The sequence below is a fragment of the Equus przewalskii genome, chromosome 16 (assembly GCF_037783145.1).
Source record: "Equus przewalskii isolate Varuska chromosome 16, EquPr2, whole genome shotgun sequence".
NCBI lineage: Eukaryota > Metazoa > Chordata > Mammalia > Perissodactyla > Equidae > Equus > Equus przewalskii.
This window is the reverse complement of record NC_091846.1, coordinates 25,084,328-25,096,656: the sequence shown is the minus strand read 5'-3', so window position 1 is coordinate 25,096,656 and position 12,329 is coordinate 25,084,328. Positions and strand designations below refer to the sequence as shown.

The 12,329-nt window shown below is 37.8% G+C and overlaps 1 protein-coding gene across 1 annotated transcript in view; it reads left to right on the top strand.

Annotated features, from left to right (window-relative positions):
• Positions 1-12,329, top strand: part of COG3 (component of oligomeric golgi complex 3) — a 70,126-nt gene that overhangs the window by 41,917 nt on the left and 15,880 nt on the right. The window contains exons 15-19 of the mRNA XM_070578284.1: positions 837-961; positions 3,701-3,790; positions 7,005-7,125; positions 9,583-9,671; positions 9,781-9,915. Of these exons, the coding sequence (XP_070434385.1) occupies positions 837-961; positions 3,701-3,790; positions 7,005-7,125; positions 9,583-9,671; positions 9,781-9,915 (560 nt within the window). The remainder of the gene's footprint in view (positions 1-836; positions 962-3,700; positions 3,791-7,004; positions 7,126-9,582; positions 9,672-9,780; positions 9,916-12,329) is intronic.

Here is a 12,329-nt window from a genome sequence, read left to right as displayed (position 1 = left end):
TGACATCATTGCCACTTTACCCTTGAGTATTTCAGCATCTGTCCAAAAAAGGAGGACATCTCTTATATAACATAAACCATTATCACACTAAAAAATTTAATAATGTCCTCTAATACCCATTCCACATTTCAGTATTCCCTCTTGTCCCAAAGTATTATCCTAGCTCCACTTTCATGGCTCATTTGAACTCTGGTCCCTTGACTTGAAGTGTTTCTGCTTGCCTTACAAACGTGTCTCTGCTCAGCCAGGCTCCCCGCCTGCTGCTCTTCACACTTGCTAGAGTTTCTGACCTGTCTTGGAGGGAGGAGGGTACAGCTCTGCTCACTTGGGAATTGAGTATATACTAAGTAGGCCTGTAAGTGATGTAGCTCAGAGCGTGGAAGGCAGGCTGTCAGGCAAACCAGCTTTGATAATCTTCCTGTTTAACATTGCATTGTGTTCTTGTCGTCCCCCCGCCCACCTCCATTGGCTCCCACTTGCTTCCATGTGACTACATATAGATCTTTCTCCTTTTTAATGGCTTCACGGTGTTCTGTAACATATGTACACTGTTCATTTATTCCATAAAGATTATTGATCACAGTTTGGGAAAAGCATTTTGGGTTGAGCCTATATATGAGGCTGGAGTGTCTATATGTACGTATTCTTGTGCATTCTCACTTGTGTTAAATCCCACCCGTCACTGATTTAGGGTTCTTATGGCCTTAAAGGTGAGGCTAGAAAAAATGGATGCCTCCAGCTAGTGATAGCTAACGAGAACAAACAGTTTATAGTTGCTGTGCAAGTAAGACACACTTCCATGTGTGTGAAATAAGTCTTTTCCATTTGGTTTTTAGGTTCACCAGACTCGCCCAATCCTAGACCTCAGACCACAATTTCTCCAGCTGATCTTCATGGAATGTGGTATCCTACAGTTCGAAGAACCCTTGTTTGTCTCTCCAAATTGTATAGATGCATAGACGTACGTGTGTAAATTTTTGTATCTTTTCTGTAAATTGCTTGCTCTTTTACTTGAAAATTTTAATTTTAATTTTATTTTAAGATCTTGATATAGTATCTTGTTTGATATTAGATTAGGATCATGATTTTTAGATACAGAGATAAGTTTAAGATCAATTCTGTTGACCCTTAGAATCCACTAATGGACTTTGGGGAGTCTGTGAACACCTTGAAATTGGGTGTAAAATTGTGTACGTATGTTTGTATTTGTGTCTTTCTGAAGAAAAGGGCTATAGCTTTCATTGCTTCTCATAGGGGTTTATGACCCCAAATACGTTTAAAACTACTGATTAATCTTTTTAATTTATAGATAAAGAAAAAGACATGCAGAAAGGTGAAGTAATCTGTTTAGTGTCACACTGGCATCATATAGATTTAGCATTAAATGCAAATACTTTAATTTTGCACTCAATTTAAATCAACATTCTTAACAAGTAGTATTAATATTATATGTTTCTAACCATGGACTAATTTTAGTTATTTGCTGAAATTAGCAGTACTTTATTTTTAAGCAACAGCTGACACTATGCATTGATTTCAGGTAACAAAGTTATTTTAAACATTTCAGTTTAATGATAAGATTATCAATCCTTGAAAGATCAGGTTGTCTACATTTATTTGCTGTTAGTGGTTTGCTGCTGAACCAAAGTAGTTTATAAAATCCAGTCATTTTAATTCACTTTTTAAAAATTAATTTGTTACAACATAAACAGCATATAAAGAGAGAAATGATTATATACAGCAGTCATGTAGTTAATTGTCCAGGTGCCAAAAGCAGTTCAAAAGGAGTGTACGCATATCTTCTCCCACTATGGAGATGCTTTGTACCTCAGAGTCCTAGGGGCTAAACAAAGTCGCAGAGTTATTTCATTGGTTCAGTAGAGTGCACGCTACTTGCTGTCTGTTTTAAACTGCATAGGTACTGGAGTTTGTACTTGGAGATTTTGAAATTCATCCGGAAAATGCTTTTTGCCCAGTTCTGAGACTCTGAGGGGTGAGGCCAGATCACATCTACAGAGTTAGATGTCTCAGCCTTTTTGCCCAGCTGATGAGATCTCTTCCAGAGGGAGGTTTGGACACTGGCATCTCTTCTTCCCCACGTTCCCCAGTAGGTGTATTGAATGATGGTATTAGGCTGGGATTCAGAAGCTTCCTAGAGTGGAGCCAGGATACCAAGGGAAATATGCAGGGGGCATATTCCACATAGAACCCGTTGTCATCACAGACCCTAGTGAAGCCTCTAAAGTACTTAACAGGGGTTTTAGCCAAATGGTGGGTAGGCCTAAGATGTCACTCTCTTTTTATTTTATGCCCTAGGCCTGCCTATTCTTTTTTCACCCAGCTTATATCCAAATCTTATCCCTCTTGATCTTCCCCATCAAAGGTGAGGAAAGACAAATCCAATGACAAACATATTAAGGCTGAGCAGGGAAAGAGAGGGCCTTAGTCTAAGCTGCCCATCTCTGGTCTTCCTAAGGCAGGGTCACTGACCTAGCAAGAGGCAGCCCTAATCTCTTCTTACTGTAGTAGCCTCAAGGGAAGCAAATGAGAGAAAAGCAGTACAAAAAGAGAATAACATCAAGTATGAAACCAGGGCCCAGGACTATGGCCTAATAATAAATATTTTGCTCATACTCATCTATATCAGTTCCATCTTGGGTGGATTGAAGGCAGAGAGGGAAGCAAGGGGACTGCCAGGAGTCCCTGCCCAGACCAACATGCCACACCTCCAGTAAGCTATGGAAATGGCAGAAGTAAATTAGGAATCATACTTCACACACTATTTGTAACCTGATTTTGTTTTCACTTAATTATATTTAATAAGAATTTCACCACGTCCTTCAGCATTCCTGGATTTCATGCAGAGTGTTCTATAATTTAGATTTAATAGTATTTTATTTGTCAGCCCCCTTGCTCATCATTGAACATTTAAAGAATTTCCAGTTTTTTGCTGTTTTAAATAATACCGTGGTGAAGAGCCATGTGCGTGAATCTTCTAATGCAATACTGATTAATTACTTAGGCTCAATTTTTAAAAGTGGATTTACTGAGGATTTGTTTTAAATTTGATTTTATAGATTTAAAAAACAGCCTACAGGGGCTGGCCCCGGGGCCGAGTGGTTAAGTTCGCGCTCTCCGCTGCAGGCGGCCCAGTGTTTCGTTAGTTCGAATCCTGGGCGCGGACATGGCACTGCTCATCAAACCACGCTGAGGCAGCGTCCCACATGCCACAACTAGAAGGACCTACAACAAAAAAAGAATATACAACTATGTACTGAGGGGCTTTGGGGAGAAAACAGAAAAAAATAAAATCTTTAAAAAAAAAAAAAAAAGAAAAACAGCCTACAACATGAGATCTTGCTGGAGTGAGCGCTATGTGAGATTAGAACCACGTCTGCCTGTGCACCCACCAGTGTACTTCAGCATCTAACAGCCTGCCGTGAAATAAACGCTCAGGAAATATTCTTGAAGGGTCACACGAGTGTTTGGAGAGATGCAAATTAGGAAACTATGTGTTGGTCTAGAAAAGTTGCATGGGAATAGGAAGCTCCAGGAGGAATATGGCCAGTAATAAACTAATCCGTTGGATGAGGGCAAGCAAGCAAGCAAGCATTGTTTGCTGCACTCACAGCCTACCGTTTTTCTTTTTTTGTTGTTTTTTGAGACGCTAAAGGATGATGTTTCTCTTTTATTTCACCAGAGGGCAGTGTTTCAAGGATTATCACAGGAAGCCTTGTCTGCCTGCATTCACTCGTTACTTGGAGCATCAGAGTCTATCAGCAAAAACAAGGTTTGATGAAGTGTTAGGTGAAATCTATTACCTATAATAGTATTGTGGAATATGGCATTTATTTATAGGCGCAGAAATATAAAGCCATTTTGACGGTAGGATTTGTTCGTTTAATATGGTTTAATTTTAAGGTCCTTTGAGAGAAGCTAGTATTTCATTATAGTGCTAAATAGAGACTACTAAAGGAGACTTCCAACTTTGCTAAAGTACCAAAAATGGTACTTAGGTTGTAAATTCTGCAGGATAAAGATTTCTTGTTACAGCCTTAGCAACTGGGGAGGTAGTGAACTGCTGTTTCCCTGGAATACCGAAACAGTTTTTTCAAGGAAACATAGCAATTTATAATCATCCCTACAATAATGTTTTAAATAGGTGAATAGCCTCACGTGGAGGAAATCAGGCAGTCAATTTGGAAGACAAGCACTTGTGGCACGTGGGTTTTGTGACTAGAAGTAGTTGCCCTGACTTTGTGACTTAGAGTTTTTAATCAGGAAGGGGTCTGGGGCTGGAGGCTGCTGGCACGTGCTTCTCCCATGGCCCCTGATATTTTTTCAGGAAGTACAGTGTGGTCGAAAGTGTTGCTCTGTTTAACTCTGCACTGAAAGTCCTGTTGCCTCCAGGGAGGGAGCTGTGGGGGCTGTTTCCAGCCACAATTTCTTTGCTGCTTAGAATGTTCAAACCTCATGAACCTTTGTGGATTTCCAGATTTAAAAACTTGATTTCAAACTTAAAGGTTTTAGATAAATTAAAAAAAAAAACTTAGAAAAGAATTTGGGACCCTCTTGCTAGAAAAGTTCTGTCTTTGTGACCACTGTATTTTCATATTCATGGAATAAAGAGTTAAAATGAAATTTTGGTATGGGTACTGGAAGAGGAGGGAAAGTTAAGTTACAGATGGGCATATTTAAGTTTTAAAGTATTTCCAAGTCTGAGCTCTCACATTTTTTATAGTAGTTAAAATTAGGAAATGTGTCTAATATTAGGGAAATGGTTAAGTAAATTATGACATATTTTATATAGTGGAATATTAGCCATTAAGTTTTTAAAAATGAAAATAAAATTTAACTGAAATATGTTAAGGCAAAAAAAGCATGATAGAAATCATACACTATGACTTCAACTATGTAATGAATATATACATTAAAAAAATATAATGGTGAAAGCTTTTGGGTGACTATGGATGATTTTTCCTTATTTTCCCTACACTTTTTATTTTCCAGATTTTCTACAGTGAACATGTATTTCTTAGATTATCAGGAGGGAAAAAATGACCTAATTAAAAAAAAGTTCATAAGCTTACATCCTCTTGTGCCACTGTCCTCTTTTCTTTGGTGAGGAAGTTTTGTTCTGAGCTAACATCCATTGCCAATCTTTTTCTTTTTGCTTGAGGAAGATTAGCTCTGAGCTAACATCTGTGCCACTCTTCTTCTATTTTGTATGTGGGATGCTGCCACGACATGACTTGAGTGGTGTAGCTCCACACCTGGGATCAAACCCGTGAACCCCAGGCCATGGAAGCAGAGTATGCCGGACTTAACCACTTTGCCATGGGGCTGGCCTCAACCACTGTCCTATTTTTTTTTTTGGAGGAAGATTAGCCCTGAGCTAATCCAATGCCAGTCCTCCTCTTTTTGCTGAGGAAGATTGGCCCTGAGCTAACATCTGTGCCCATCTTCCTCTATTTTTATGTGGGACTCCTACCACAGCATGGCTTGTTAAGCAGTGCATGGGTCTGCACCCAGGATCCAAAGCCGCGAACCCTGGGCCTCTGAAGCGGAGCATGTGAACTTAACTGCTGCACCACTGGGCCAGCCCCTGTCCTCTTTTTAAAGGGAGGAGTGAAGAGCCTTTTGATTATTCAGTCTTTTGCCCTTATTGCCTGTAAGGCCATCCTCTTTTATCTAATTCTGTTTCCTACATATACTAAGGGGTTTAATAAGTATGTATGAGGAAGCCCTCAATTTGATAACAGTTAGCTAATTTATTTTCGTGGCTGAGTTCGGGTACTTTTGCTTTCAAGTTTTTAAAAAGTCATCAGTGAAAATGGCTTAAAGTCTGAGAGAGTCCTTTAAGGCAAGAAATTGGTCTTACCTACTTAAATCGAGCACCTAGACTATAGGTAAACTAACATGATAGTATTTGCTGGATCGCATCAGCTTCAGTAAAGTAAATTAAATCTATATTATATTATTTTTGCCCATTGGAATTGTTAGTTCTTTTAAAAATAGAGCAATATTCAAAATGTATAGCATTTCCTACTTATGTGATGCTCTGTGTTCCAGAGTACAAAGTGAGGGTCTGTCAAATAAGTCATATTTCTATATTGAGTATGTGTTTATTTAGAAGGAGGGGAGAGAGACCAGAAAGGACTCACTTTGTTTAATAAGCCCTTGAAAGCTTATATTGTTTACTGAAGGACAAGTTTATTCTTTTCCTAATGTAGTGTAATTTCATTAGAAATATTTTCACGGTAAGATTCTATCTTGAGTAGCAGCAAGCAGGAGCAGTCACAGCCTTCCTGTTGTGAATATACAGAGTCTTCTGAAATGAGAGCTGGGATTATTCACAATTGTGGGGTTGGGTGAGAGCTTTGAGAGCTAAGCTTGAATTACAAAACTCCTGTGGATTAGTCCTGAGAGCGCAGAGAAAATGCAGCGACTCTCGCTTGGCGTGGGGGTGGTCAGTGCTCTGCTGCCTGCAGGATAATCCAGAGTGGTAACGCCAAATCGTTTACCTTTGGAGGTTCCTTTTGTACTTCTATATAAATATGAGTAGTGTTTCTGATATTCTGGTGACTGAAACCACTTTGACCAAATAGTGAAAGCCATGTTATTGAAGAGAAACTAGAAAGCCCTGAGAGGTCAGCATCATGCTCACACTTTGAACTGTACTTTCTGCTCTGTGCTGATGTTAGCCTGCATCTGACTGTTCTTTCTAAATGTGTTGCTTTACAACCTTTTGTCTGATTTACTTTCTTGGATTTACTAAGTAGAGCAGGTGACAGAATTACTAAGAGTTTGAAGCAGACTTTTCTAGATAATTCTAACATGGATTAAATGGGTAGGGATCCTTGCACAACAAAGGAATATTGGTACCATAAAGTTAGGGTAAAGGCTATAAACCTGGGTAGATTAATGTGGATTAATAACATATGTGTTTTATGTGCTCCTGTTTTTATTTAGTCTGTGATAAATTTTTCTGTCTTACAATTTAGACTCAGATCGATGGACAACTTTTCTTAATAAAGCACCTTTTGATTCTTCGTGAACAAATTGCTCCATTTCACACTGAATTCACCATTAAGGAAATTTCCCTGGACCTCAAGAAAACTAGAGGTACTTCATTGCCCTGGCTGGCACAGTTGGTTGTGTTTGACCTGACCAAATGTGTCAGCACAGGTTATAGGTTTATTTTATGTTCATCTGCAATTGTTTTGCTTGCTGTGCTTGCTAAGCATGTTACTTGTTTATACTAAGCTGAGCTGTCAACATCCTAATTACATCTAACTTGCTGTATTTTCTTTATGAAGGGAACTATATCTCCGCATTTCAATTTATAATACAGTATTACCTCTCTTAGACTTTGCCACGTATTACCATAACCAGTTAAAAAATGAAAAACCAGTATGATAACTACTTAGAGTGTCGGCTAATTGGGATGATTTCAAGCATTGAGTTGAGTTTGTCAGCTCATGAAAATTCAGGAAGCCAGCTGGGTAGAATGGGAAGAGTACTTATCTTAGAGTTTAAAAGAGTCAGGTTCTGTTCCTGGGCCATCATTTCCTGGCTCTTGTGATCCTTGGATGGGTGTTTTTGCTTCCCTATCCCAGGTAAAACGAGCAGAATCAACTTGTCATGATGTCTTCACCAGGTTGTCAAGATCATTAAGAATGAAAATGTATGTTAAAGTACTTTTGTAAGCTTAAGGTGCTTAAATAACTTAAGTGGTATTATTATTAAGTCAGCTAGTTGTTAAGTAATCATGTAGATAGTGTCTTTGAGTTGGTAATAGACACTGAATCTTCTTGGGAAAGATGCTTCATCCATCCTAATGATTTGTCTCTGACTGCATTACCAAGCGATGAAGTCTGAAAGATCAAAGTAGTTATTTTCTAAGATGTTGATCTTAAGCAGTTAATGATATACCATAAATATCCCTCATTTCCCGTAATTACTTACAAATTTATCTAAACTTTATCTTTTCTTAACCATTTCCAAGAGAATTAAGCTCTAATGCCTTAAGCCATCCATTTATATAATGAATGAACTTTTCTCTCTTATGTATTGGGGGAATTGAGAAAATAGTCACCCAAATTATTTTCTGTATTCTGTGGTTCAGAAGAACTCCAAATATAAGATTTCAAAGGGTAACAGGTTGTTGGTTTCCTAATGACTATGCTTATAAAATGGTTAACTTGATTTAGCTCACCTGAGAGCCAGAGTGGTCTCATTGTGAGCCATATTAAAACAGTTTACTCTCTTTCTTTTCCTAATCTCTCTCCTTCCCACCACAGAGAATACCTTTTGCTTGTGTTGGAATTTGGATAGTAAGCCTGTGTGCTATTCATATACTTTGTGATTTCTTTTCAACAGCAGCTAAATTTCCTGGCTTTTGCTTTCACAGAATGCATAATTTTTTTAGAGCTTACTCTCCTTAGAGGCTTCCATCACCCAACTATTCTGGTAGATTTGTTTTTTCCTTTCAGTGTGAGGTGTAGGAATGGCGCTCTTAGCCTTGAGCAATGCCAGGCACTGATAGTCCTTACTTTATCTAAGTGATGGGATAAAGCAGGGCCAATCTACTTTCTTTCATTTTTTTTCTAATTCGTAATTTGTTGCTGCTTGGTTCTAGAATAGATTTCACCGAGGTGGGAGAAAATGAAATACCCTAAAATTTTGGCAAATTTTGGTTTAAAGTATGTTTTCCCTAAAACATTATGAAGCTTATTATGATCCTACCATATGGTGAATTGAATGTATTTATTGCAGACAGTGTTTCAGGTATCTTGTAGAAAAGACAGCAGAAATGAAGAGCTGCTTACTAAAGCTTTACTCTGAATACTAAGTCTGATAGAGAGTTTCTTTTTCAGTAAGACCAGGGTCAAGGCAGTAAGTCCTGTTGTGGTGAAACCAGGGTTGGAAGCATTTCATGCTTTGCTTTCTTGTCTGGCAAAGCAAAGCAATGGTCTTTTCTGACTATCACTTAATAATACTTGTTCTCTATACTTTTAAGCCTCTCACCTCTCACGACTAATGTTATATCTTATTGCATTTGAACATCAATGAGACCTCAGTTAGTACTTTGCATAGATTCTAGTTAGTCTGGAGGTTAAGGGGTAAATATGTCCTTTTGGTGTTTTCGTTCTGGCTGACACATTAGTTTATTCACTCCACTTCAAATGAATAAATTTCTGTGCCAGCCAGGATCTTAACCAAAGAAGCTGGGTAAGTATATGAATATTTTTTTAAAAAACCTATTTAGCATTGTAAAAGTAGAGCATTGAAATTTTAAGGTATTGATTACCATTATGTTTACTTTTTTCTATAAATAAATAATTGAGACTAATAGTCATTTTGCAATTCTGACTTCTAGAAAACAACTATGTGTGGGTAGTGTAGCTGTCATTGGCACTAATCTCACTGTCATTTGTTTATGGAGGTGAGTTGGTGAAAATGGACCCATTCCTGCCTTGTGGTAATAGAGAGCTAGTGTATGTTAACACGCTGAAACAGTAACTCGGCTTTTCTGTTGAAACTGTACATGTTTACTGGATGAGTAATTTTGTTTCACAGATGCAGCATTTAAAATCCTGAACCCTATGACTGTTCCAAGATTTTTTAGGCTGAATAGCAACAATGCCTTGATAGAGTTCTTGTTGGAGGTGAGAAGGAGTCTGTTTCATTGGTGGTGGGAGATAAACGACATTCTTTACATGTCTGGTAATTTCTAGGCACATAAAAACAGGCGGAAATTGTCATCTTCTTTTTAAGGGTACTCCTGAGATAAGAGAACATTATCTTGACTCTAAAAAAGATGTAGACCGTCATCTGAAATCGGCCTGTGAGCAGTTTATTCAGCAGCAGACCAAGCTGTTTGTAGAGCAGCTGGAGGAGTTCATGACAAAGGTATAGACCTTGGTGCATTTTGGTAAAGTAATTTTGAATTCTTCCCTAGATTTCCTTTTGAATTACCCTCTTTTGAAAACTGGCAGAGGATAGTAAGCCCAAGTCTTAATGATTCCATCTAGGAAGTCACTGTCTTTCATTTTATGGAAGCTTTTTGGTTTGGACTTTTAGATATGCTTGCAGAGTTTTTAATTTTTAAGAGAAAGAGTGCAAATATTGGAAAGCTAGTTATAGCAGACCTCTGGTTAGCTGTGTTCTGTTTATCCACATTGTAGATATCTGTATGTGCTTTGGGACTCTCACTTTTCCTGGATTAGGACCTGCACGGCAGCAATCACAGTCCTGCCCATCAAGGTTTTCTGTTACTTAAATGGGTGGTATATTTTCCTCTTTGTTTTACACGCTTTTTCTCCCTTCCATTTCGTGTGGATAATTGAGAATTGAAGATTTCGTATCATTGTGTTGTTAATCACAGATATATGGATTTGTAAGAAACTATTTCTCTGTCTTCTAGCTGAAATCCATCAACTGGCTAATGCTAGCAATGAAAGCATCAGATCATGGCTATTTTGATTTTCCACTTTCAACCTAATCATTTAAAAAAAAATTTGAGTGTTGTTACTAAGGACTTACCTCATAAAGATGTTTGTGTTGAAATTAACTTTCATTTATTAAGCCTAGGTCTGTTCCGACTGGTGTTAGAGGACATCTTAAAAAAATAGAAGTATGATGACTCTTTCATTCAAATTTATTTATCTAAGTCTTAGCTGGGGAGATGAGATGTGTCTGTGAAACGACCAGGAGACAGTTAAACCAATTGTCTGTTAGTAACTAGTTGCTGGGTCTGTCATCACTAATATGCCTGAGCCTGTGATAAAGACACAATACATTGGTTTTAAAAAATAATAAATAACAAAAGAGCAAATGCTTTTCTGTTAATGTTAAACAAACTACTCCTTTGTTTATAGTTGAAGTATTTTAAGCTACTCCTTTGTTTATAGTTGGAGTATATTAACTGTTTAGTGGATTTTAGTCCGTCTATATCCATTATTTGGAGTGTGTGTATGTATGTGTTTTTTTTCCCACCATATAAATTTAAAAAGAAGGTGGTGGAAATGTTTCCTGCCAGGTTTTGATTTAAAAAAAAATGGTGCAAGTATTGATACTTTGTAATTTACAGATAAGTTATCATAGTTTTTACTGAAATTGTCTTCATGGAAAACCAGCTTATAGATTATAGTATGTATTTTTGGGAGCACATCCACATTAATACTGGTGGGAAATACCACAGATGAATATTTTGCAGTAAGAGAGCAGCAGAGTGAATCTTCTAGTTGAAGCAAATTGATTATAGTGAAATCTAGGATTAAAGAGTTTTTCTTGAAAAGGACAGTTTCCTTGAAATCAAGAGAATGAAAATTAACTGATATAGTTGTCCAAGTTGACCTTAGTATAAGTTTGGTAAATCTGATATAAGCTGTGCATTTGTGGATTTTGGGAGACTCTGGACACTATGAACATTTTTAAAAAATGTTAGAGGTTTATGTAGAAAATATGTATTCCAACTCTGAATTATATCATGGTTCTCCATGGACATGCTACATGTCCGTAGCAGGGGCCCCTGTGTAGTTGTTCATGCATCTCTTGTTATGCTCCCCTCACTGGGTTTGGTGAGGGAAAGGCCTTGCCTCGAATCGTCCTTGAGAAGCCAGTCCCATCCCGCCTGCTCAGTCTGTGTTACTCTTGCTCAGATCATTCACAGTTGCCTCATTTTTCGTTTTTCAACCCTGGTCCCTCGTTGCTCCTCACTGAATTTCCAGTCAAAAGACTCAGTAGATACTACAGCTTAGAGGGCTGAGCATCCCTTTTATGTCATTTTATTCCAAATTCAGGTCCCTTCCCCTGTCCTGTTGGCTTAGAGTGAGTTGGAGACCAAGATAGACACACACACCATACACACGTGGGCACACAGACACGTGTGCACACACATGCATAGGCATACAATGTGAGCACTAGAGTTCACACATATATATGTCATCATTTAAGACATTACTTCTTAAAATTTGTGGACCCATCATTTGTCATCTTTACCTGGTGACTGTTACTCGTATTCTGAATAGCAGAGACAGAATAAATGATTTAAAAACTTAAAAATGATTTTCTTTAAAGGTAAATCTGCAAGTACAGAATCTCAAGCCTCTTTTATTGTAATTGGCATTTTATAAGGCAACCAGTGCTTGCACCTTGATAAATGATTGCAAGAAAAGTAGCATCCATAGCTGCAGAAAGGAAACAGTATTTTTTCTTTCCTTTGGTATATGCTTGTAGGTCTCACTATTTACCATTTGGATGTAAGCCTGATCAACAGAATGTCCTTGGCTTGTTTCTAAGTTTGGACTGATTTTTAAAATATT